The 27722-nt window shown below is 36.8% G+C and overlaps 2 protein-coding genes and 1 long non-coding RNA gene across 11 annotated transcripts in view; 2 read left to right on the forward strand and 1 right to left on the reverse strand.

The window, feature by feature from the left end:
- PTPN22 (protein tyrosine phosphatase non-receptor type 22) overlaps nt 1-25307 on the forward strand; it is a 55440-nt gene extending 30133 nt beyond the window's left edge. For 3 of the 8 annotated variants that reach the window (XM_082685016.1, XM_082685020.1, XM_082685022.1), the window contains 10 exons: nt 4437-4513; nt 4615-5429; nt 7427-7510; nt 7662-7792; nt 9904-9931; nt 13032-13115; nt 13566-13681; nt 15161-15191; nt 20278-20355; nt 24190-25307. In XM_082685016.1, coding sequence (XP_082541142.1) covers nt 4437-4513; nt 4615-5429; nt 7427-7510; nt 7662-7792; nt 9904-9931; nt 13032-13115; nt 13566-13681; nt 15161-15191; nt 20278-20355; nt 24190-24254 — 1509 coding nt within the window. In that variant the 3' untranslated portion in view covers nt 24255-25307. The remainder of the gene's footprint in view (nt 1-4436; nt 4514-4614; nt 5430-7426; nt 7511-7661; nt 7793-9903; nt 9932-13031; nt 13116-13565; nt 13682-15160; nt 15192-20277; nt 20356-24189) is intronic. The other 5 variants (XM_082685017.1, XM_082685021.1, XM_082685023.1 and 2 more) reach the window with 3 other exon arrangements.
- LOC309841702 lies at nt 8379-26155 on the reverse strand. 2 transcript variants are annotated; one of them, XR_014299255.1, is made up of 3 exons: nt 25937-26155; nt 11101-11151; nt 8379-8575 (listed from the first exon to the last, which is right to left on the reverse strand). It is a non-coding gene; the product is annotated as an uncharacterized lncRNA (long non-coding RNA). The 2 variants fall into 2 exon arrangements; XR_014299256.1 differs by lacking the exon at nt 11101-11151 and having other exon boundaries at nt 25937-26090.
- Nucleotides 24232-27722, forward strand: part of RSBN1 (round spermatid basic protein 1) — a 51878-nt gene continuing 48387 nt past the window's right edge. The window contains exon 1 of the mRNA XM_082685024.1: nt 24232-26970. Coding sequence (XP_082541150.1) covers nt 26265-26970 — 706 coding nt within the window. The 5' untranslated portion in view covers nt 24232-26264. The remainder of the gene's footprint in view (nt 26971-27722) is intronic.

Below are 27722 nucleotides of genomic sequence, written 5' to 3' on the forward strand. Positions count from 1 at the left end.
TTTCTACGTTGTAGTAAAAGCATTGACTCTCGGTTTTAGCTCAGGTCATGATCTTGGGGTTGTGGGATCAAGTCCCATAGGGCTTATGCTCAGCACAGAGTCTGCTTGGGATTCATTCTCTTTTCCTCTCCCTCCCCCTCTGCTCCTATCCCCTTTGCACATGTGAACGTGCACTCTCTCTTTCTAAAATAAAATGTTTTTAAAAAACTGTGGTCAGATACACGTAAATTTAACCACCTTAACTAATTCTATATGTATAGTTCAATGATACTATGAACATTAATAGTGTGCAATTATCACCACCATCCATTTCCAGAATTATTTTTACCTGGAAAAACTGAGACTTTATACCTTTTAGAGTTTCCCATTCCTTTCTCCCCTTCCCCCATCTTTGGCAACCACTGTGCTACCATCTGTATCTATGAATTTGAGTACGCTAGGTATCTCGTATCAGTGGGATCACATGATATTTGTCCTTTTGTGTCTATCTTATTTCACTTAGCATAATGTCCTCAAGGTTCATCAATGTCATAATGTATCAGAATTTCCTTCCTTTTTAAGGCTAAATAATATTCCATTATATGCCACATTTTGTTCCTCTATTCACCAATTGGTTAATAGGTGGTTTACTTCCACCTTTTGGCTATTATGAATAATACTGCTAAGAACATGAGTGTGTAAATATCTTTTTGTGTTCCTGTTTTCAGCTCTTTGGGGGTATATATGCAGAAGTGGAAATGCTGGGTCATGTGATGATTCTTTTTTCTTTTCTTTTTTTTTTTAAGTATTTATTAAAGTAACCTCTACACTCCACCTGGGGCTTGAACTCATGACCCTGAGATCAAGAGTCACATGCTATTCTGATCAAGCCAGCCAGGTGCTCCTCACATGATAATTCTATGTTTAATTTTTTGAGGCACTGCCATACTGTTTTTTATAGCAGCTGCCCCATTTTACATCCCTACTAGCAATGTACAAGGTTCCAATTTCTCCATATCCTCAGCAACACTTTTTATTTTCTATGTTTGTTTGTTGGTTTATGGTAACCATCTAATGGGTATAATATCTCACTGTGGTTCTGGTTTGTGTTTTCCTGATTAGTGATGTTGAGTATTTTTCATGTGCTCATTGGCTGTTGTTTATAATCTCTGGAAAGTGTTTATATAAGTCCTTAGCCTGTTTTTGCATTGGGTTTTGTTGTTGTTGTTGTTGAGTCTTAGGAGTTCTCCATATATTCTGAATTGTTGTTTTTATCATAAATTTTGTCAAATGATTTTCTTCCAAAGGGAGTTTTCCCCTTTATTTTATCAATGTGGTGCATTATATTGATTGATTTTTGTATGTTGAACAATCCTTGCATTCTGGGGGATTTATTCCCAGAATAAATCATGGTATATAATCCTTTTAATATGATGCTGAATTCAGTATGATACTGAATCTTTAATATTTCCTTCCTTCTTCCTTCTTCTTTTACTGATTCAATATGATACTGAATATGAGTATTTTGTTGAGGACTTTGCATCAATAATCATAAGTGATATGGATCTATAGTCTTCTTTTTCTTGTAGTATCTTTGTGTGGCCTTGGTATCAGGGCAATGCTGGTGTCACAGTATGACTTAGTGGATATCCTCTCCTACTTAATTTTTTGGGAGAGTTTGTGGAAGACTGGCATTATTTCTTCATTAAAGGATTGGTGGAATTCACTAATGAAACCATCTAGTCCTGGCTTTTCTTTGTCAGAAGGTCTTTTGATTACTGATTCAGTCTACTTACTAGTTGTAGGTCTATTCAGATTTTCTATTTCTTCCTGAGTCAGTTTTTATTGGTCATGTGTTTCTAGGAATTTGTCCATTTCATCTAGGTTGTACAATTTGTTGGTGTGCAGTTGATCACATAAAAAGTCTTATAATACTTTTTATTTCTGTAAAATTGGTAGTAATGTACCCATTTTTATTTCTGTAATTTGAGATTTTGGTAATTTGAGTCTTCTCTTTTTTCCTTAGTCAATCTAATTAAGGTTTGTCACTTTTATTGATCTCTTCCAGGGATCAACTTTTGGTTTTATTGATTTTCTCCATTGTTTTCTTAGTCTCTACTTCATTTATGTCTGCTCGAATCTTTAATATTTCCTTCCTTCTGCTAGCCTTTGGTTTAGTTTTTTCATTTTTTCCTAGTTTAAAGCTAAGTTATTGATTTGAGATCTTTCTTCTTTTTAAAAAAATTTAAATTCAATTAATTAATTAATTAACTCAATTAATTAACATATAGTGTATCACCCAAAATCTTTCTTTTTAAGAGTAGGCATCTATAGCTATAAATTCCCTCTGAATATCACTTTCACTGTATCTCATACATTTTGGTATGCTGTGATTTTGTTCACTTTTAAATATTTTCTAATTTCTGTTGTGATTTCTTCTCTGACCCATTAGTCGTTTAACTTGCACACTTTTGTGAATTTTCTAGTTTTCCTTTTGTTATTAATTTTTAGTCTCAATTTGTTATAATTGGAAAAGATAGTTTGCATAACTCTAATCTTTTAAAATTTATTAAGGCTTGTTTTGTGGCCTACCATGTGTTCTATCCTGGACAATATTCCACACAAGTTTGAGAAGAATGTGTATGATATAATGTGGAGTGTCCTGTATGTGCTGTTAGATTTAATTGGTTTATGGTGTTGTTCATGTCTGTCATCTATTTCCTTACTGATCTTCTATCTGATCTATCCATTATTGAAAGTGGGGTATTCATGTCTCTTATCAGTTTACCAGACTTGCTGTAACAAATATCACAAACTCAAGAGGACTTAAAACAAATGTATTTTCAGGGCCTCTGAATGGCCCAGTCAATTAAGCATCTGCCTTTGGCTCAGGTCATGATCCAAGGGTCCTGGGATAGAGTCCCTCATCAGATTCCCTGTTCAGTGAGGAGCTTGCTTCTCTTTCTCCCAGTCCCCCTGCTTTGCACTTCCACATTCTTAAGAAGTAAATAAGAAAATAAGAAAAAAATCTTAAATTTTAAATGCAACACACTGCATACAACTGATACTTCTTTTAAAATATTTTATTTTCTCATAGTTCTGGAAGTAGGAAGTCCAAAATCAACATGTCAGCAAGGCCATGTTTTCTCTCATAGCTCTAGCGAGTCTTTCTAGCTTCTTCTTAGTTTCTGGTGTTTGCCAGCAATCAGGTTGAGAAGTTACTTTTCAGAAAACATAAGATTTAAAATCATTCACAAAGGAGATGAGTTTCCAAAATATTGAGTCCAACACAAACCTTTTTGTATACCAAGATCAAAAGATTAATAGTGTTATAGAACCTAGAAAGTGTTCACTTATAGTATCAAATGTGGCACTTTTAACATGTCTTTGGAGGTAACTTTTAAGAACAATCTACCTTCAGAAATGACATCATCTCAACTCTTAAATTACTAAGTGCTTATTAGGTCCTTATACTTATCTTGTTCTACCTCTTTCTTCCTTACAACCTACTAGCTATACTGGTTTTCTTGTCATTCCTTAAGCATACCAAGCTTGTTTTCAATTCCAGCCTTTTACAATTACTATTACCTCTGATTGAAATATTCTTACTCCAGATTTTGCATAACTGGCTCTTTCTAAGTAATTGTGCTCTACTTAAATGTCACCTGCATAAGGAAATCTTCTCTGACCACTCAACCTAAAATCATACTCCCACACACTTGTCAGCCATTCTTTTTATTCATAGCAATTATTGCATTATGAAATATGTTATGTAGAATCTTAGATACCACCAATTTGTAAACTATATCCTGAATTTAGAAATGTTTATATGCATTTTTTAAATGTCATCAACCATTGTAGGATTCCCCCTGTTATGGGTTTGATTATGACTCTCAAAAAGACATGTTGAAATCTAATCCCTGGTATCTGTGAATGTGACCTTATATGGAAATGAGACTTTACAGATGTTATTGGTCAAGATGAGCTCATACTAGATTCAGGTGGGCCCTATCACAATGGCTTGGTCCTTATTTAAAAAAAAAAAAAACAACAGAGACTCAGAGACACAAAGGGAGAATGCCATGTGGTAATGGAGACAGAGACTGGAGAAATGGATCTGTAAGCCAATAATAATTTAAGAGCCAATAATAATGTAAGAGTTGAGATGATGTCATTTCTGAAGGTAGATTGTTCTTAAAAGTTACCCCCAAAGACATGTTAAAAGTGCCACATTTGATACTATAAGTGAACACTTTCTAGGTTCTATAACACTATTAATCCTTTGATCTTGGTACACGAAAAGGTTTGTGTTGGACTCAATATTTTGGAAACTCATCTCCTTTGTGAATGATTTTAAATCTTATGTTTTCTGAAAAGTAACTTCTCAACTTTATGAAATGTTAAAATATTGCCATTTCTTTCACTAAAAACCAATGTCTTCCTTATTTCTCTTGAAGATTCAAGCACAGGATTCCGTTCTTAAGCAAAATCCCATTCTAGAAACAGAGTCTTATTCTCCCAATTTACCAAAAAGGTGAGCACAATTTTACACACCCCAGTGTTGTCTCACTGATGTGATGCTAACAGGAGACCTCTCTGGGGTGTGGTGTTATCCTTCCTTTGTTTTTGTTTCAGCAGCTTAAAAGAAGCAGAGATGATGAAACAAGAGAGCAAACCAAGGCTAAGGGTGAAAAGTGCAGAAGTTTCTTCTTTTGACTTCAGGACTTCTGACAGAAGTGAAAAGGAAAGGTTAGCCTTGCACGGTGGTGAACAGAGATGTGCTTTTGACCTTTTGGAACTAAACTGTAGTTGTAACAAAAATGCCGACATAACCACACATTGGGAGACCAAGGCATTTCCAATAGCTGGGAAGCCTCTTCAGAAGCATCAGAGTTTAGACTGGAGTGCCATTTTGCTTGGAGCGCGTCCAAATTCTAAAGCTGCCGATGTGGCAGGAAGGTATTTTAATGCAAAGGCGCCAATAATACGGACCAAATCAACGCCCTTTGAGCTGACACAACAGAGAGACACCGAGGAGTTGGACATCAAGGAAAATGTTTCTTGTTTGGAATCTCTACCCCACAGTTCTTATCTCGCACAGGCTCAAAAAGCGAGGCATGCTTCTTTGGCAGAACAGAATTATTCACTGCCATCAGACTCTCAGCCCCAAATGTGCAGTGCCTCTGTTGCAAAGGGGCAGGACTCTCAGCCTCTTCATGTATATTCTTACATGTCTGTAGAAGATCCTTATTTCTTATCATTGTCTCCTAGTAGCGCTGGTTCTAAGATGTCTCTTGATTTATCTGAGAAGCCAGATGGAAACATTTTGCCTTGTTCCTCATTGCCAGCATCTTCTACAACCCTCTTTTCTTCTTACAATTCACGTGATTCTTTAGCACTGAGTCCTCCGACCCAATACCCCTCTCCAAACCCAGAGACAGCAGTAGTAGGTAAGTTTTTTTTCGAAGTTTATATGGCATTCTAGATTTCACTCTTCTCTATAGAAGATTTGGTTTCTTTTCATGCTCCCCCTTGTCTTTCTCAGCTTCTTTCTCCTCCTTCCTTCTCCTCCTCAAAGAAATAAATCCCCAAGGGTTTTCATGATGGGATGAGTTAAAAAATAGCAACATGTAATCATTGATGAAACAGGCAGCAACGGAGACAGGCTCTATGCCAGCAAAAGTGTCCCTAAAGAAGGCAATCCCCATTCCTTGGGATGTTTATCAGAGGTCAACAATTCACCCTTGCTAGGCAGAAGCAAAGGAACAAAAGCAATGAAGCAGCAGAAAGGATTTGATCCACAGCACTGCATGGTCCCTCAGGACATTTTTGCTCAACCATGTGGCTGCACTGAACTGAACAGATCATTAAGCCTTCAGTTCTCTTCTGCAGGAGCTGGTAAAGGAGGACCTGATTTCCTCCCATCCTTGCATAATAACGTAGTAGATGAGAACATGCATTTATATGCTGTGTGATACTATCATCTTATACTCCCCTTTACTTTAATTTTTTTTCACCTTTATTGTCCTGGATATTTGCATATTATGCATATTGTTTTTGTTTTATTGAGTGGTTTAAAAGTTAAAAAGTAAGCATCCTCCTAGAGATAGTTATAATAGCTTGATAGGGAAGAAGGTGAAGAAAAGAGCAAGCTTAACTGTCCAGATATATTATCAGAAGTTTATGAATGACATTTTACCTAAATAGGACGTAGAAAAAAAATTTTTTTCTATAACATGTTTTATTGTACAGCATTTCTTGAAATTCTTACAGAATAATAGATGTGTGGATGTGTAGTTTGTGACAAAAATGTTTTACCTGGATCTAATTGCTTCTTTATTTTATATATTTTGGTCCCATCTTATAATTTAAAGGATTTTTTTTTTTAAAGTTACTCACAATACCTTAAACTTCTCTGAGTATTATCTTCAAAAGCAAATCCAGCTTTAGGGATTGTAACATCATTGACATGTGTGCCACCTGGTGGCAGTTTCTTATAACAGCATTTGAATTTTTCTATAAAAATTCTGAATTTTTCTGTAGAAAAATAGAAAACCTTGTTATACCATTGTTTAGTAAAAAGGAAAAAAATCCATATTCTTCACTGTAGAATGAAGAAGTGATACTAAAATCTTTAAACTTCAACCTACTCTGTAACCGAATCCTTGGCATATTTAAAAGTGCTTTATCATGCTTTATTGAATATTGTACATGAAACAAAAGGGTTATATAGAAAATAACTCAAAACTTCCTGAATTAATATAATGTTTTATATTCTGTTAACTGGTACTGAGTGACTCGACCAAAACACTTTGGGGCCTTTAAAGGAAATAGGGAATAACTTTTGAAGAAGCAGCAAAGCCTCCTGGGTTTGCAAATTAAAATGGGGAGAATTTACTTTGCTTTTTCCTTGAGTAAAAATATACCAGCTTAAGTATTGTAATGATGCTTGATGGACTTTACTTCGAGGTTAGAATATAAGAATTTCCTTTGGCAAAAAATCTTAAAAAAAAAAAAAAAATGAGGTGCCTGAGAGGCTCAGTGGGTTAATCCTCTGCCTTCAGCTCAGGTCATGATCCTCTGCTCAGCAGGGAGCCTGCTTCCTCCTCTCTCTCCGCCTGCCTCTCTGGCTACTTGTGATCTCCCTCCCTCTGTCAAAAAAAAAAAGAATTTCCTTTGGCGGGCACCTGGGTGGTACCGTGGTTTAAGCATCCAGCTCTTGGTTTTGGCTCAGGTGATGATCTCAGGGTCCTGAGATGGAGCCTCATATACGGTGACTCCAAGCTCACCATGAGGTCTGCTTGAGATTTTCTCTTCCTCCCACTCATGCTCACTTGCTCTTTCTCTCTCCCTCAAACAAATAAATAAATCTTAAAAAAAGAAAAAATAATTTCCTTTGGATGTTTCTAATGAAAAATTATGGTTCTATTTCTGGCATTTTGGATAGCAACTTCTCCAAGGATAGATGATGAAGTCCCTCCTCCACTTCCTGAACGGACGCCTGAGTCTTTTATTGTGCTAGAGGAAGGTGGTGAGTACTGTTCAGTTAGTGTAAAATAAAGTGGATTAACTAGAATACTTCTCAGGTCCTGTCAATATTCTGCGTGCTGCCGGTGAGTAACATTTGCATTATTCTGTAAGAATTTCAACACTCCTAAGAATTGGACCATATTTACTTTCAGGAGAATTGCTACTGAATGTTCCCAAATCGTTATCTTCAGCTGAGGAGGCAAAAGTTGGAACATCACTACAATGGAATAGAACGTCTGAGTCAAGGACATCCGATGACACTGTGAGACTTAGACCAACTAAGGTCCATAACACTTTTTCTTTTCTTTTCTACTCATCTGGATTCCACGGACCAAAATCATACTCCTTGTATTTTTAAAGCCTATCACTCAATAAACACTAAGCAGTATTTATACTGCTTTTATGTATACCCCTTATACTCATTTATACTCTTTATAAAACAATGTGCTAGAGGATATGGGGATAAGGCAATGGATAAGACACAAGTCTTGCCCTTGTGAAACTTTTAAGTTGGAAGTGACTAAGGAAGGCATAGTGAAAGAGGAAATGTTTGAACTGGTTCCTGAAGTACAGTTAAGGCAAAAAATAAATTTTTTATAAGTAGGTAGCCTGTTCATAGTAGTCATTTGGTAGGCTGTATCATGTTCTCTGATAATATGTTGTAGAGAACAATTTTTTGAAAGACAGATGCTAAAGTCCATGCTATTTAAGATAAACTTTTCAGGATAATGCTCCCCACTTCTGGAAGTAAAATTACACTTCAACAATCTGTTATGTTTGTATATATTCTATGAACCAACTACGTTAAAATTTCAGAGATCAGAAAAGTAATTAACTACACAAACATTTTAAAGTGACTACAACTGCAATGCTAGTAGGCAAATATTCTTTATTTCTTGATTACACTTTTAATATATTTGTAGTTATTATTGTTAATAATATGCTCACATGTAATGGTCTTTACCTTAACAACTGCTAGAGCCAAGAACAATCACTCCTTTTCCAGTGTCATGAAGTAATTTCAATTTCAACAATTTTCCTCCAGTTAAATTTTCTAGGAAATGTTCTGTAGGAAGGAAATAAATTAAAAAAGGATCACTTTAGAACCAATTGCCATGATGTACAAAAATCACCATAAGGTTATGGCAGAGGATATTTGCAAATGATATATTTGATCAGGGGTTAATATCCAAAATATATAAAGAATTTATACAACTTATATAAAATCTCCTACATAATCTGGTTTTAAAAATGGACAGAAGATATGAATAGATGTTTTTCCAAAGAAGAAATACAGATGACCAACAGACATGAAAAGATGCCCATCACTAATCATCAGAGAAATGCATATCAAAAACACAATGAGATATCATCTCACACCAGTTACAATGGTTAAAAAAGAGAAAGAAACAAGTGTTGGTGAGAATGCGGGGAAAAAAGAACCCTCATGCACTCTTGGTAGGAATGCAAACTGATGCAGCCACTATGGAAGATAATATGAAAGTTCCTCAAAAAGTTAAAAATAGGATTGCCATATAATCTAGTAATTCCACTACTGGGTATTTACCCAAAGAAAACAAAAACACTAATTTGGAAAGATATATGCACCCTTATGTTTACAGTAACATTATTTATAACAGCTAAGATATGGAAGCAGCCCAAGTGCCCATCCATAGATAATAGATAAAGAAGATATGACATATATATGTATACACACATACACACATATATTACACACATACACATCATGGAATGTTACTTGGCCATAAAAAGAATGAGATCTTGCCATTTGTGACAACATGGATGGACCTAGAGGGTATCCTGTTAAGTGAAATAAGTCAAATGGAGAAAGACAAACCATATGATTTCACTTATATGTTGAATTTAAGAAACAAAACAAAGGAGCTAAGAAAAAAGAAACAAACAAAACAGACTCATAATTATAGAGGACAAACTGATGGTTAGCAGAGGGAGGTGGGTGGGACATGGGTCAAATAGGTGAAGGGGATTAAGAGCACACTTATTGTGAACAGCACGGATTAATGTATAGAATTGCTGAACCATTACATTTGACACCCAAAACTAATATAACACTGTATGTTAATTACATTTGAAGTTTAAAAAAATAATTAAAAATTTAAAAAATTCACAAGCTTTCTTTATATAAAAGGGAAAAAAGAAATAAATTTAGAGAAAGAGAGTAAAACACTGTAGGAGTTCAGGATGCCTTTTCATAATTTAGTGTGCTTACAAATCAGGAAAAATAAGGTCAACATTTCATGACTGTCTCTATAAGAATATGAAATGCGTTTTCAAAAATGCCTTATATTGCTTAGAGTTTCTAAATTTGTGTACCGATTCTTCTTTCACTTTTTTTTTATTTCTTTCTTTTAGAGTGTAAAACTCTGGAGTCCCAAATCAGGTAAAAACAAAAAACAAACAAACAAAAAAAACACAACAAAACAACTCCCCCTGGTTTTAATGACATTTAGCTCTAAGAATTTATACTCTTAGAATGACTCAGTTTAGAGTAATTCACCTTAGGAGATGGCATGGTTCCCATAATAGCTCCTCTATTTATTGTTTTTTTTTTTTCTTATTTTCCCAGGCTAGGAGTTTTGCCTTGTCAAGGGCAAGGAAAACACAGGATTTTAGAATTCTACTCCCTGACATATAATCCTTAAAAACAAAGACAAAGACAAAAACAATTTTAAGTAGAATTTTCTCAACATTTTGCAGCATTTCTATCTTATAGGTTTTACCCTTGTTAGCAGTTTGATTCTTTAGATCTTTAATTTGCTGTTATTTCTCCAGTACTTTGTTGCTGTTTTTTTTTTTTAAGATTTTATTTATTTATTTGAGAGAGAATGGGTGAGAGAGATAGAGAGAGAGAAAGAGAAGGAGCAGAGGGAGTAGCAAAGGGAGAGGGAGAAGCAGCCTCCCCACTGAGCAGGGAGCCCAACATGGGGCTTGATTCCTGGGACTCCAGGATCATGACCTGAGCTGAAGGCAGACACTTAACTGACTGAGCCACTGAGGGGCCTTGTGTTTTGCTTGTTTTATATACCAAATAACGACATCTACAGCTAACATTTATTGGGCATATACAGGCCCTTTACATACATTGTAACAGGTGGTAGTTGCCCTTAACATAGTTATTCATATGAACATATTATTCAAATTACATAGGTAATTTAACATAGCGGATAATGAGCATGGGCTTTGGAGTCAGATAGGCTTTAAATCAAATCTTTAGCCCACCAGGAGTTATCAAAATGCATAACCTTGGTTAAATTATATACTTTCTCTATTGATTTTCCTTACTTATATTATAAGGATAATAGAACTCGTTTCTTAGAGAGTTTTTGTAAGGGTTGAGTGAGACAATGCATATAAAGCTTTTAACACAGCGATTATCAAATAAGCTCTCAATAAATGTTACATATTGCCATCTTTATTAGATAATTATTATATGAGCAATTCCTACGCAAGTTCTATATGCTTTATACAGTGTTAGGAGAGTCAGGATATATAAGAAAAGATACTTTTTAATGTTTACATTCAAATTGGGTAGGCAAAATTAATACTTACTTGGAACCATTAACTGATAATCTGTGTGGACTGATTCTAATCATCAGGAGCCTGGAAAAAAAGGAAGTATCACTGGAGTGGTTAGGAAAGGCTTCACTGAGTAGAAGAAAGAAATTTAAGAACATGGGTAGACAGAGAAAAAAAGAGGGAATTCCAGGAGCTGCTGGAATCAGGGTAGCATTGACTTAAAAGGTATAAATAAGCACGATGAGTATAGAGAAATGGTGAGTAGGTTAATTTAGTTGCAATAGAGAATCTATTCTGGGAACTATGGAAAATAAATTTGGATGAAATGTGGAAAGATTCTGAAGGATTTTAAAGTTAGGCAGATAAAATATCCAGGTCAAGGAAATCTATATATAGAGAAAGCAGATTCGTGGTTGCCAATCTAATCTGGGGGGAATGGGAAATTACTGCTAAGTGGATATGGAGTTTCTTTTTAGGGTGATGAAAATGTTTTCAAAATAGTGGTGATGGTTGTACAGCACTGTAAATGTACTGTCATTAATAGCAAATTTTATTATGTGTATTCTATCTACATACATAGAGCTAGGTAGAAGAATTTAGATTTAATGCAATAATAAGCACTGTAGGTTCTTCATCACGGGGGAAATAAAGATGAAAGTGGTATTTTAGGGGGCACCTTGGTGGCTCAGTCGTTAAGCGTCTGCCTTTGGCTCAGTTCATGATCCCAGGGTCCTGGGATCGAGCCCAGAATCGAACCTGGAATCGGGCTCCCTGCTCAGCGAGAAGCCTGCTTCTCCCTCTCCCACTGCCCCTGCTTGTGTTCCCTCTCTTGCTATCTCTCTGTCAAATAAATAAAATCTTTTAAAAAAAGAAAAGAAAGTGGTATTTTAGGAAGATATTTGGCAGGATATCATTCACTGCAAGTTAGCTTTAGTTCTCAGTGTACTTTCTAACAGCAGATTGGAAGATGATAAGCAACTTCAGAGTAGTTATCAAATATTTATTAAGTGCCTACTATATGCCAGTTATGATATTAGGTGCTAGAAATAAGGACTGTACTTTACTTTTGCATATCACCTGGTGTATAAGAAAGAAACAACAAGAGAACTTGCTTTAGAGACAAATCCTAAGGCCTAAAGAACCCAAGACCAAAGATAGGTGAAACTCGAGTTCTGAGCCACATTTTCAGTTTCAAAAGACATTAATATGGTATGTAATTATATTCAGCACCGTATAATGAGATTATCATACACTCTTTGTATCTTTAGGACTTATATTTTGGGAAAATAGCCCTATTATTTAAAGTTCTTTATATCATGGAAAATTCCAAACACATTTTAAGCCTACCATAGCAGCATTATCACGCCAATGGAATTAACAATAATCCCTTAATATGATTTTATATAATTTTCTCAAATTGCCTCAAAAATGTCTTTTTACATTTGGTTTATAGGCATCTGGGTTCAAAGTCTACACATTGCATTTGGTTTATATATTTGTTAAGTCTTTTAAAATTTGTAAGAGTTTTCCCTCCTTTTTATTCCCTCGTGCCATTATTTGTAGAAGAGCATGGATCTTTTTTCCTAAAGACTGTGAATATTCTGGATTTTTGTTGTTTATATTCTCATGGTTTTATTTATTAACGTGTTATGCTATCCCCAGGATTCTATGTAAAATGATGGTTAGATCTAGAAGCTTGATTAATTTCAAGTTCAATTTCTTTGGAAAACTACTTTTCTAAGGGAGTACAAGTTTTTGATGCATCATAGGTTCATTGGCTAAAAAGCTAGAACAAAAAAATTCTTGTGGCTCCAGCTGTTGTTCAGATTATTTATGTGTTTGTCATAGGTTAATATTGAAAAGTTGGAAACATTATACAACACCAAAAAGGAGTTTTGACTTCTAATATTTAATTGATAGATTTTTGTTTTATTTTCTTTTGTTGTCTATTTTTCTTATCACAGATCTACATCAAGATCGTTCTTCTCCCTCCCCACCTCCACTCCCAGAAAGAACCCTGGAGTCCTTCATTCTTGCTGATGAAGAATGTAAGTGACTAGTATATTCCTCTCAAAAAAGCTATAAATATGAGACTGCTAAAAGATTAACAATAAAGTAGGACCTAAATGGTAAAGTATAAAGAATGATTGAACAAGATAAAAATAATACATTAAAAAAACCCATAATGTAAAAATAATGCATAAAAAGCCAAGCTAAGGGGCGGCTGGGTGGCTCAGTGGGTTAAAGCCTCTGCCTTCGGCTCAGGTCGTGATCCCAGGGTCCTGGGATCAAGCCCCACATCGGGCTCTCTGCTTAGCAGGGAGCCTGCTTCCTCCTCTCTCTCTCTGCCTGCCTCTCTGCCTACTTGTGATCTCTGTCTGTCAAATAAATAAATAAAATCTTAAAAAAAAAAAAAGCCAAGCTAAGAATTACTGAATATATACCTATATATATCCCAAAGGCTTAAAAAGCTATGCATCAAATCATTTTTTTTAAAGGTATGCAAGCTCAGCCTGTAAAGACTTATTCTACTAGCTGTCCTAATACCGTGGAAAATTCAACATCTTCAAAACAGATATTGAAGACTCCGGGAAAAGGTTTCACAAGGACTAAGGTAAAAAAGATGGGAGTTTTAAGAAATATACCAGAGTCTTCATTTCTGAAGGTGTTCCCACCCTTCACCCCTTCCCTGTTATAGTGTCAAGATGGAAATTAGATTATTTATAAGAACAGCTGATTGGGAACAAGACTGTTAATCACTAGGTCAACTGATTAAATAAGTCATAAATCATAGTATATGCATATAGTGAAATACTATATAGTTTTAAAAGGAATAAGGATGCTCTCAGTGTACTTATTTATAATTTATTAACTTTTCCTTAAAGTTATATTTGTATTGTACATTATAAGGGACTCTGGAAGGATACATAAGAAATGAACAATAATGGTTATCTGTGGAGGAAGGGTCAGAAACTGGATAGATGGAGAACAAAGATGGGAGCATTTTGACTATAATATTTTGAATTATAAATTACTGATTTATTTTAAAAATTTTAAATAAAAAAATTTCCCTCCAAAAAGAATTTATTAAGTATCTATTATATAGAAAACTACACTTCTGTTAGGTGTTAGAAGATAGAAATGTCCTAAAGGATATCTATGTGTCCTTGAAAAGAGAACAGTTAATCCATTGGAATACAATGCCTATATGAGAAACAACATGAAGATATCAAAAAGAACAAAATACCGCAAAACAGATTAAAAACATACATGCTGAGGTATGTGAAGAAGAGAAATATGGGTCAGTTCCTGGAAGAGATAAGTTAGGGACTTCACTGTAAAGGAGGCAGAGTGGTTTTGCTGAAAAGGAGAGGGAAGTAGCATGGTAACAGTATGGAGTGGACCTTAGTAAATTTAGTTCAGAGTATGATTTTTAGAAGTTCTTGGCTAGAATGGGAATGGCTGGGTATCATAGCTATCTTCAGAAGCCACTGTGGTTTCCAGAATGGTCCTAATAAAGAAGAAACGTAGGAACTCCTCTTTCTCTGATATTCTGATAGCACTCCTTCTAAATACATAGAGTGATTCTTATGTTGATGGGAAACAAATAGCAAGATAAAATCTAGTGGAGACTTTGCACTGAATTAAAATGGCAAGATGTGGGGACTTAAGTGGGTAGGAGAAGAATAAATGAAACAAGATGGGATTGGGAGGGAGACAAACCATAAGTGACTCTTAATCTCACAAAACAAACTGAGGGTTGCTGGGGGGAGGGGGTTTGAGAGAAGGGGGTGGGATTATGGACATTGGGGAGGGTATGTGCTTTGGTGAGTGCTGTGAAGTGTGTAAACCTGGTGATTCACAGACCTGTACCCCTGGGGATAAAAATATATGTTTATAAAAAATAAAAAAATTTAAAAAATAAAATAAAATAAAATAAAATGGCAAGATGGAAAAATAATTTTGTGCATTTGATGACTATTTTTAGGGAAATTAATCCTTTCAACTGAAATCTGTATTTTTACTTGATGAAAGTATTTTCATAGGAAAATAAGAAAATAAGAAACTGACATTTTCCTTTTCATTTTTGTAGAGTTTGAAAATTTTGAGAAATGTGAAAAAGAGTAAGTTTCTTTTTACTTGTTTTTTTAGAATACATATACACTTCCACAATTATGTAATTTTTCCTTATATAACCACTCTGTGAAAACATTAACAATATTATTCCTCTACAGAGCCTTGCTAGGGCACTCTGTGTCACAAGGCTCACTCCTGGGCCTTGTAGCATGTGAGGATCCACAGTGCTAATATTGGAAGCGAGTAAAGGGAAGGGGAGTTTGTGTTTAACAGACAGGAATAATATGATGTGTGCCACTTTCCAGCCATCCTGAGATGCTGTCATACAAGTGTGTTATGTAAAATTCCTAGCAGTCTAACCTTGGATGTATTTTCTTTGAAAATAGTCACAGCAAAGCATATTGTGAAACAAATGTGTTGATTTAATGAAAGAAGCAAAGTATTGACACGTTTCCATTTTTGCCAAGTATTATTAGTAATAAAAGTCTGTTGCTTATTATTTTCACTATATTGTAATGAAAACAAAACCAAAAGACTCCTGAAACTGTGGGAAATTATCTCAGAAATCCTTATTTATAACTACAAAGTATATAAAACATAGTGATATACTTTTTATGAATTTGATCCACTTGATTAATCACCAAGGACCAAACAGTGATTTGGCATTATACTGGTGTTATAGGGAGAGACAAAGAGTGCTGAGAAAACATAATTTATGGTATTGTCTATAGAAGAAGGTTTATAGCTGAATCTTACCTGTTTCTGCTAAGTTTTCTCTTCACTATCCCATCAATAAACTTGTTCTAGCTTGCCTTCATTGACACTACACCTGATCTTAGAAGTGAATGGATTTCTTACCTATGATCATAAAGTATGATTGGAAAATATACTCTTTCCTCTAAAGTGAGTCAAAAGGGATTTAAACATTTCAGAGAAAACTGTAGTATAAAACAGGGGAAATAAAACAGCCTGAAGCAAAGAAATGACTGACTTAATAGCTAGCCAGCTTGGTTTGAACAGCTTAGCTTATGAAACACCGTTTTCTTTCTCTTAAAAAAAGAGAAAGAGGGGCGCCTGGGTGGCTCAGTGGGTTAAGCCTCTGCCTTCGGCCCAGGTTATGATCCCAGGGTCCTGGGATCGAGCCCTGCATTGGGCTCTCTGCTCATCGGGGAGCCTGCTTCCCTTCCTCTCTCTCTGCCTGCCTCTCTGCCTACTTGTGATTTCTGTATGTCAAATAAATAAATAAAATCTTAAAAAAAAAAAAAAAGAGAGAAAGAGACTGGCTTTTTTTTTTTTTTTTTTTAATATAGCCCCAACCCTATCTTGGGGATATCAAAGATACAGAAATTGCAGGTAAATTTAGGTTGGCATAGATTCAAGATGTGGGATGCTCAGAAATTCTGAGTCTTATTTCTAAATAAGACTTCCCAGATCATTCTCTAGATCTAAACTAATTTCAATTTATCAGTTGCCTTCATCCTCTGGTCTTTTGTCCTTAAGTGAAGAATAATACCTGGCCCTCAAAATATCCTGAAGCTTAAAAAAAAAAAAAAATCCTGAAGCTTTAGATTTATCTGCCTGTACTTGGGTATGTCTCCTCTTACCCTTCCAGATGGTTCATGACTCCTGAAGTCCAGATGTTCTCCCTTTAGTCTGGATCTCTAACTTGTCTGTAGTTAAAGTTGGTCTTACTTTTAATAAAATGAGTGTTCTTGACCTGTGGTTTTAAGCTTGCATTTAAGCATAGTGTTAATCATTCCTTGAATATTCATTGAGTGTCTACTGTGCATCCAGCATTTTGTAAGGCACTGGGTATATGATGGGAAACAGAACAGGTATTGGACTATGCCTTTGTGGAACTTAAGTCTAGTGAGGGATTCAGATATTAAACAATTCACAGATACGAACATACCAAAACATGGTGATAAATGCTGTGTAGGAAACCAAGAGGGTAACTATGAGAGAGAATAACAAAGGGATTTTTTTAAAAAATTTATTTTTTTCAGCGTAACAGTATTCACTGTTTTTGCACCACACCCAGTGCTCCATGCAATCCGTGCCCTCTCTCATACCCACCACCTGGTTCCCCCACCTCCCATCCCCTGCCCCTTCAAAACCTTCAGATTGTATTTCAGAGTCCATAGTCTCTCATGGTTCACCTCCCCTTCCAATTTCCCTCAACTCCCTTCTCCTCTCCATCTCCCCTTGTCCTCCATGCTATTTGTTATGCTACAAAGGGATTTATTTTATTTTTTCAATTTTTAAAAAGATTTTATTTATTTATTTGCCAGAGAGAGAGAGAGAGAGTGCGCACAAGCAGGCAGAGTGGCAGGCAGAGGCAGAGAGAGAAACAGGGTCCATGCTGAGCAAGGAGCCCGATGAGGGACTCAATCCCAGACCCTCGGATCATGACCTGAGCCAAAGGCAGCATGACCTGAGCCACCCAGGTATCCCCAAAGGGATTTATTTTAGAAAGAGTGGTCTAGGAGGCCCTTTCTAAGTGATCATTAAACCTGAGACCTGAAGGAATAGCCAGCCAGGAGAAAAGTGGAGAGGAGCCCTCCAGATAGAGGGAACAGCATATGCAAACCCTCTGAGGTAGGAGTTTGGTGTATTGTAGGAACAGAAAGGAAGCCATCATAGCTGCATGTTATCAGGAGGGCGGAGCAGTAAAGTGTGGCTGACAAGATGGTGGAAGTGGGGCAGAAGGTAGTTAAATCTTTACAGGCCATGCTTAGTTTAGAATTTTTTCTAAGTGTAATGGGAAGTCACTGAAGAGCTTTAGGTAGAGATGTTACATGATCTGTTTTTAAAAAAGATCCTGCTATCTGCTGTGTGGAGAGTGAATTATAGGGTGACAAGAACTAAAGATGTTGACCATGGTCTCTGATGCCTACTTTTGGTGAGAAACACTACTCAGGTATCCCTCAGTTGCAAGTGATAGAAAAACCAATGTAAGCTAGCTTAAGTGGAAAAGGGGGATTCATTGGCCTGTAACCAAGAGTTCAAATGATATAATCAGGACCTAATCTCATTCCGTATCTCCAGCTTTGTTTTACTCTGGTTTGCTCATTCATGAGGAGGCTTTTATCATGTGGTTTCAGGCTTGTGATGGAAAAAATTAGCTCTTTCCTGGTTGCTCAAGGAACAGTCTGATGACTAGGGCTGATTGGGCCTGATTGTCTTGGTTTGATTCATTTGCCCATCCTTGAACCAATTTATTGCCAGTATATTCTGATTAAGCAGAGCGGTGTCATACTGTCACACTGTTAACTATTATTAAAATATTTAACAATTGTTATATATGGACACTGACCAATAAGAAATGAGGTTAGACCTAAATACCTGGTATGATTATGGCAATGCACCAACTGAAAATTAGGCCTATAGGTCAGTTCCTTGATCTAAGAATAGAATCAACTTCACAAGACATAAGGGAGCTGAAAATTGGGGAGGGGTGGTTTGCTAAAGGAAAACTCAAATTCTGTTATCAGAAGGAGGAGGAATTAATGCTGGGCAGGCTGCTAAAAATATCTGTGACATAATATAGTTCTACTGGAGCTGCCACAGGAAAAAACCCAAGATATTTCATTAAGCGAGAAAAGCGAATTGTAGGATAATCAGTCTTATTTATATAATAACTTAACAAAACTAGGTACTTGCAAGTATATTAAGTTCAACCATATGGCACTGCCATTTTGAAGAAGAAACAAAAAAAGCAAACCAAACTGTGACAGGCCAATATGCAAAATAGCTGTTCCCTCTGATATATTTGCAAATTTTGTCCCCTGTGATAAAAGAACAACAAAAACAAACAAAAAACCCCACAACATGCCCTTTGGGCACAACTGTTTTCTTTCTGTCAGCTCACATGAAGTTTAGTGATGATTTTGACATGTCTTGAATTTCTCACCTTCACTTACTTCTTATTCATGTCTCTATCCTGAGTCCCTAGCCCAAGGCTTGGCACATAATAGGCATTCAATAAATATATATTTTAATTGAATCTGATTGAAATTCAGTATGTACTCTAGTGATTCATATTCAAGTACCTCCATGAAGAGGGTTTTTTTTTTTTTCTTGAATCCTAGCATTAGGCATGTGTTTACAAACACAGATGCAGTCCCCATACTGCACACTCAAAATGCTGAAAGCCAAAAAAGGTGACTATTTAATAATTTCTCCCTAATCATATGTTCTTTTTACATAAAGTCTTATAGAAGGTTTATAAACCTGAAATCATCTTTTTTCACTGCTAAGTAGTGCATGCACAAAATATGGATGATGTTTTCACTGGACTGTTTTAAAAATTGGGCAGTAGCTTTTACATGAATATCTTAAGGTGCTGGGAAGAGAAACATTTTTAAACCAACCTGTAAGTGGCTAAAATAGCAAAACAAAGCAATATAACAATGCTTTTGGGAGATTCTGGGCCTAACTAGAATCATCTATAATGGGAAAAATATAGGCTGGAAAGTGAAGAAAGATATTTAGGAGTAATGGATACTGTAAGAAAAACCATAGGCGTGCCATGGATGAGCTAATGTGCAAAACAAATTATTTAAAACGTGTTAAGAGTGATCAGAGTGCAGTGGCTCCTGGGTGGCTCATTTGGTTAGGCATCTTCTTGATTTTGACTCAGGTCATGGTCTTAGGACTGTGGGATCCATCCTAAAGCTTGCTTAGAATTTTTCTCTCTCCCTCTGCCCCTCCTCCCTCCACCACTCCCCTGCATGGGCTTTCTCTCCTCTCTCTCTCTCTCAAAAAAAAAAAAAAAAAAAAAAAAGTGATCAGAGTGCAAAGTAAAATGAAATAAAAAACCACAATGTGAATCCCCCAAGAAGTTGACTCAAAATGTAATGGATGTTATTTCTGAATACTCCGGTGATTTCTCTTTAGTGTTGGGCTTTACTAGACAATCTGTTTCCAAGGGTCAAAAAACCCTTAAAAAAAATACCCACACCAAAATAAGATTATAGTGTTAATCCATTTGTAAGCATCTATATTTTGTTACATTATATAGTAATATGTTTATTTGGGAGTATTACTTTGGAGGAAAAGTTTAATTTCAAAATTATGTGGTCTGATAAACAGTAATTGGAGTCTGCCTTCATTTTTTCCTTTTGATTCTAGGTATCTGTAATTCTTCCCCACCAAACAAGTCTGCAGACTCTGTTCAGTCAAATTTCTCCAGCTCCTTTCTGAATTTTGGTATGTGTGTTATTTTCTAATAGAGTTAAAAAAAATGTTTATCTTATAGTGTGTTACAACTTTAAGTATGATTCAAGGTTGATATTTAAGTCCTTATATTTATATCCTTTCCATGCAATTTATCTTTTTCATTTTTGACCTTAGTTACCTCTTAATAACTTACCTAGGACTGAAATGCCTAGCATAGCAGAAAATGAAGCTAGGTAATGAAATAACTCTGCTGGCATGTAGTAAATAAATGTTACTAGCCAAAGCCAAATGAAATTCTGAGATGCTATGATACTCCAGTTCATGTCTAATCAAAGTTAAAAAAATACACAAGTATGATAGTAACAGTTGCTCTCTCTTATATTGCTCATTCTACATAGGAGCTGAAGCATAATTCTGATAGTTTAAAGGAACTGTTTGCCCCACTGCCCCTAATATTAACTTAAAATAATCTTATATTATTTTAGTCATCCTATTATTCTATGTGACATAAATTCATGATACTCTTTAATAGTATCACATATACTACAAATTTTTATATGAAGTATAGTAATTAATGTAGGCTATTATTACTAAAAATTATTACTGAAAAAGCAGAACCCATGAAATGGTCTGGGAGCCCCCTAAGGTTCCCTAGGACAAGACCTTGAGGGCGGTTGCTCTGTGGTCTTGTCCTTGTTCCTATGGTTAGAGTTGGGTTACTGCCATATCCAGATTGCACGTGGCAAGAAAATGAGAGGAACATGTGTAAACGTGTAAAGGCGTGGCCTCCTCTTCTGGTCTTAGGGTACTGGCCTGGAAGTGGCAATATCATGTCATCTCACATTTCCTTGAAGAGAATTTGGATATGTGCTACATCTAAATTGCAAGAGTGACTGTGAAATGTGATAATGCTAGGGAGGCAGTTGCTGAGATACAATTCTGTTCCTGAAGAACCAAGGAAAGATTTTGGTGGAAAGGTAGCAATCTCTGCCTCACCTGGATTATGGTCTCTATTCATTCCACCTTGGCCAAATTATTTAACTAGAAACTCGGGATGTTTCTTGAGCTGTAAAATGTTATTTGGATTATGATTACGTTAACTCTAAGGTTTAAAATGTTAGGGAAAAAAAGTTATTTTTATGAAATCATTTAGCTAAAAAATTCATATATTTTCATATAACTTATGAAAAAAGCACCAAACTTTGCCAGGAACACAAATGTTCCCTTGCTTCTTTTCTCTTAATCCATGATACCGCTTGAGTAATTCATGACCCATCTAACTTCACAGCAGTCTGTAATCTAATATGAAGATAAAATATTAGAGAGCTTCCTCCATATTATTTCTTCTCAAATATGCTTAGATTTGAATATTTACTTAATTAAAAGCACAACTCTTTCATTGGGTCTTTTTTAGAAAGGAAGCAACAGAAATTGCCATAATATTTTACTTAAAAATATATCTAAATGTGAATTTTAAAATTTTGTGATTTATAAACATTTTTTATTTTTCCTGAATTGGCCTACATGAAAAACAGATAACTCACTATTGTTCTAATCTATTCAGAAATGATCAGTGAAAATGACTGAATGTGGATATCCCTTAAATTTCAGATACTTACTTCTTGTATATTATGTTCTTACTTCTATTCTCAGTCTACTTGGGTTATAGTCAAGCTATCTAGACTGAATAGATGAGTTTGTGACTATGTATATGAAACTATTTAACCTGAAATATTTTTCCGTTTTTTTTTCTCAAAGAAGTAAAATGTACATGAGCGTGGCTGTGTGCTTCTCCCCCCAATATTTTTCATCGTCACTATTATTAGTTTTCTTGATATTTAAGTTTTTATTTAAATTTCAGTTAACATACAGTGTAATTTTAGTTTCACTCGGAGAATTCAGTGGTTCTATTATTAAATTTAATATTAGTAGGGTTCTTGTTTTTATATTCTTTTCTTCTCTTCCGTACTCTCCTTTTCTTCTAGTTTTGGTATAATATTTTTCTCGTTCTGATTGGAGCAACACTTAAGTAGTTACAATGAGCCAGACATTGTGCTGGATGCTTTAACAAATATCTCATCTGATCTTTTCCTCAGTTCTGTTCAAAGCTTTCATTGTTCAATTTGAGTGCCTAAAGTTGCTGTGTCAGAGTACCTTGAAAATATACCATCATCAAAGAAAAGTCCTATGTTGAAGGATAAAGAGATAATGTTATCAACCTGCAAATCTTTTTGAAAGGACCCAGAAATAATTTTCATTTGTTGTGCAAAGTTTCCTTGTTTTCCTCCTTTTTGGGGGGCGGGCAGAGGTAATTACTTAGTTTTTCAGGACAATACTTAAAAAAACAAACAATTCAGTTAAAAAAATGGGCAAAGGACTTGAATAGACATTTTTCTGAAAAGGACACATGCATGGCCAACAGGTAAGTGAAAAGATGCTTGATATCACTAATCATCAGGGAAATGCAAATCAAAACCACACCTGTCAGAATGGCCATTATCAAAAAGACAACAGACAAGTATTAGCTAGGCTGTGGAGAAGGAGAACTGTAAAACGCTGTTATGAATGTAAATTGGTATAGCCATTATGGAAAACAGAAGTTCCTGAAAACACGAAAAATAGAACTATCATATGATCCAGCAATCCTACTTCTGGGTATATATCTAAAGGAAATGAAATCATTACCTCAGAAGAGATATCTGCACCCCATGTTCATTGCACTGTTACTTAAAATAGACAAGACATGGAAACAACTAAGTCTCCACCTGACAGCTGAATGAAGAAAATATGTATATATACATTATGTGTGTGTGTGTGAATATTACTCAGTCTTAAAAAAGAAGGAAATCCTGTTGTTTGAGACAACATGGATGAATTTTGTGGGCATTACACCGAGATAAGTCAGCTAGAGAAACACAAATACTGTATGTTTTCAGTTATATGTAGAATCTAACAAAGCCAAACTCACAGAAATATAGAGTAGAATGGTGGCTGCCAGTGGCTATGGAGGGATGTTAGTCAAAGAGTGCAAACTTCCAGCTGTAAGATGAGTAAGTTCTGGGGGTCTAATGTACAGCATGATAATTATAACAGTACTGTATTATATACTTGAAAGTTTAGAGTAAATCCCAAATGTCATCACCACAGAAGAATGGTAATCTTATGAGGGAATGGAGGTGTTACTTAGTCTTAATGTGATAATCATTTCATAATATATATGTGTATCAAATCATCATGTTGTATACCTTAAGCTTACATATTTTATAGGTCAACAACATGTCAGTAAAACTGGGAAAAAAAGGATATTACAATTGACCCTTGAACAATGTGGAAGACAGGGATGCCCCCCTGCCCCCATGTAGTTGACAATACGCAAAAACTTAGAATCTCCCAGAACTTAACTCCTAATGGTAAGCTGTTGATCAGAAGTCTTATGCACAACATAAACAGTTGATTAACACATATTTTGTTTGCTATATATATATATGTGTGTGTTCTATATATGCTAAAGAAATATATATATGCTAAGTAGATGCTAAAGAAAGAAAATGCTAAAGAAAATGCTGTTCAAGGGTCAACTGTATCTGCTGAATTACCAAAGGTTGTTATAACCAGGGTTCTTCACCTAATTATTACCATTATAAAATTTGTAAGTGTTCTACAAAATTAAAATGTTATTAATATTCCGTTACCATTTAAGCATTAACTTAAGTACTATGCCTTTACAATCTATTATTAAAATAATCAAAGGTGTTCCCTAAATTTTTGAAAAAAAGTCCATGTACTTGCATATGTTATAATACACTCTAAAATCTAAGTATTTATTTCTATACAAAAAATTTTTTATTTTATTTCTGTTCTCAGGTTTTGCAAATCGTTTTTCAAAACCCAAAGGACCAAGAAAACCACCACCAACTTGGAATATTTAACACAACTTTGGAATATAGGCTGCAAGTGCATCTGCAAATAAGAGTACTAAAATACTATTAGCTAAAATAAGGTTTCCATATTCATTTCAACAATGAAGATAATATAATGTGTTAATAGCAATATTAGAAAAGAATATTCAAATAAGTGCCAGAAACTTTACATTTTCATCTCATATTGGGCTGGAAACTGGAAATAAATTTGTCACTTGAGCTTATGTAGAGAACACTGTATCACTGTATGAGACACAGTTTTTGAATGGACTTATTTTTCATTTTGGAAGTTATTTTTATTCTACTTTTCTACACAAATATAAGCCTCAAAGTATTTTTTTTATAAACTTCAAAATGTTTTTAAGAATTGGATGTCAACTGAATGTTTACATTGCCAAAATTACTACAGAAAGTGTTTCACAAAATCTGACCTGTGCTTGTGGCAATGACTCTTCCTTGGGAATTATTTTTGCCTAAATGGAGTACATGTTGCACATCTTCCCAAAGATGGAAAACTAGAGAACTAGAATAATAAGAAAAGAAGTTATGCTTAAGAGAATAAAATATGTAAATAAAATCATTTCTATATTTGGATATATCTACTAACAAGATGTTCAACTACATTTCTGATAAGTTTTAACCAGTTATTCAGTTACCAAGTCTAGAATAATCAGCAAAATAGCTATCTTTTGGTAGCATTTTTCATTTCGAAGGACCTGCATAAATACATGCGACTTATATCCAACCAATCAGAGGTTTAAGAAATTTTCCCTATGAATGTGGGTCTGCCTTAGTTTTAGAAAATCTGAGTTTTCAAATCTGATTTTATGTAACAAATAAGTCAATGGGTAATTAATGTTACAGAGGATTCCCGAGTTCTCCTAATGACTTTAACTTAGAAGTTTCTTTCTTTTAGAAACATGAAATACTTAAAACAGCATTTGTTCTTCAATACCTTTCCTTAGGAAGCCTCATGATAGGGCTAATTGGATGATATGTTAACCTATTTATTATAGCACAAAGTACACAATAGGTGCTGAATAAACTTTGTTTTAAAAACCAGCTTTAGTGTTTATTTAGCTGAATACTTCTCCAGGCACTAGTGGTGTTCCTGAGTACTTCATTGTAATCAATTACTCCCAAAGATCCTCATCAAGGACCAAATACGCGAACAGAATCTTAGGTAAAAATCTAAAATCTTGACGATGGAATTGTGAATGAATTTCCGGGCAGCAACCTTGGTGAACAGTGACGATTTTTTGGAATGTTCTGTGGTAGACACACTTCTCAAATTCATGCAACCCTATACTTGCGACTTGGGGGCGGGGAGAAACTTGTTTAAAAAAGCTTAAAAACAAGGTTTTCCTTCTAGAATTTTTTTCGTCACCGTGGGGATGGATTCGACATAAATGATGGCCGCTACCTCTCCAGGCTCGAAGGTGAGGTGCGGCGGCGCTCACCAGGCGTCCGGGCTGTTCTTGCACCTGCCTCGCCAGCCTGGAGCTGTGCCCACGAAGAGGTTAAAACATGTCTTCACCCCGGCCCCATCCGATTCTAAACCCAAATCGCCCTCATTTTACGTATGATCAAGTTCCCCTTTCCTCTTCGGTACATCGCATGTCCAAAGATAAAAGGCCGCAGATTCTTCTACCTCACAAAGGTTATGAGAGGACTACGAAATATAAAAGTACCTATGGAGACCGCCGACTCTGTATGAAATGACGAAGCAGCACACGGACACGATAATGGGAACGCGCCGGCCGACTCTGAAAACCACTAACATTGTTTCGGCCGTTAAGGCGGTTGGCGGCAATTCTCCGCCCAGCAGCGGTTGCGTCGCCGCCCGAAGCGTGACTCGGCTCACGCTCTCTTTCCGCTCCTCCACTCCCAGAGTTAGGGACGCGCCGGGGGCTCAAGGGAACTACCGCTCCCATGAGGCTCTGCGCCGCCCAGGGTGTTTTACAATAGAGCTTGCACGGAGAGGCCTGCGGAGAAGCGCAGGGAACGGCCGCTTCCGGCATGTTCAGCTCCGGAGGAAGAACCGCCGAGAAGTGGAGGGCGGGGGAGAGACTCCAATGCCCAGCGGGCCGTGCGCGGGCGGCGCTTGCGCGAAACGCGGACGGGGGGGCGGTCGGGCCATTTAAATGTGTGTTTGTGGGTGAAATGGCTGCGCAGGTCGGAGCAGTGCGCGTAGTACGGGCGGTGGCGGCGCAGGAGGAGCCGGACAAAGAAGGGAAGGAGAAACCTCATGTTGGGGTCTCGCCGCGGGGAGTGAAGCGGCAGCGCCGAGCGAGCAGTGGGGGGTCTCAGGAGAAGCGGGGGCGGCCGAGCCAGGACCCCCCTCTCGCTCCCCCTCACCGGCGGCGTCGCAGCCGCCAACATCCCGGGCCGCTGCCGCCAACGAATGCAGCCCCAACCGTCCCAGGCCCTGTTGAGCCTCTGCTCCTGCCGCCTCCGCCGCCACCTTCGCTGGCACCCGCCGGGCCCGCTGTCGCTGCCCCGCTCCCGGCCCCAGGCACCTCGGCCCTCTTCACCTTCTCTCCCTTGACGGTGAGCGCGGCCGGGCCCAAGCATAAGGGCCACAAGGAGCGGCACAAGCACCATCACCACCGCGGCTCCGATGGTGACCCCAGCTCCTGCGTTCCTGGCGATCTCAAGCACAAGGACAAGCAGGAAAACGGCGAGAGGAGTGGAGGGGTGCCTCTGACCAAGGCCCCCAAGAGAGGTGAGAGCGGGCGAACTGCCCCGAGCTTGGGCTTTGGGTCTCTCTCAGTTCTGATATCCCGCCCCTTTAGCACTGAAAGACGCCAAACCCCGACTTACCTCCTGCTGCTCTACTCCCTTAAGCCCACTGGGGTGGACTCTGGATTTCAAACCGTTGACACAGCCTGACCTACTTGAGGCTTCTCATTTCGAGGCCGAGCTGTCAGTTGCTAACCCCCTTACCAGGCTATCCCTCCCCGCCCCCGCCCTTCACCCCGAGCCTCTACCAACGTTTGTTTTCAAATTCGCCAGGGTTTCCGCGCCGCGCGGTCCTTGGCGTGGGATTAGTGGCTGGGGTATTAAAAAACTGTTTTTCTAAAGTAAAGACCTGTCGCTAAAATCCTTTCTTCTTGTTATCTTTGGTGGAAATCTTAACTGTTCACTCTCCCAGGCTCCAAAATATTCACGGGTATGCTGTGGGGCTTTAATGAGTTTGAATTCTTACAGAGGTTACTCGACTCACAGGTTGTTTTAGCTTCTGCAAGGTAAAAATATCAAACGTAGTTCGTAGTGTTTTTTTTTTTTTTTTAATCTGGAGGTGAAATAGTTTTAAATTTTTATGTTAAATCTTAATTCTGGGAAGACGATTGGGGAAGGTTTTCTCTCCCTTTTGATCCTTCGAAATAGGACTAACTATGACTGTGACGAGTGGGAAATGTGCAGTAAGTGAATAGTTAGAAGCAAGAATTCCAGTTGCAATTTATTCTTTCTGGC

Source organism: Mustela nivalis (assembly GCF_964662115.1).
Source record: "Mustela nivalis genome assembly, chromosome: 10".
NCBI lineage: Eukaryota > Metazoa > Chordata > Mammalia > Carnivora > Mustelidae > Mustela > Mustela nivalis.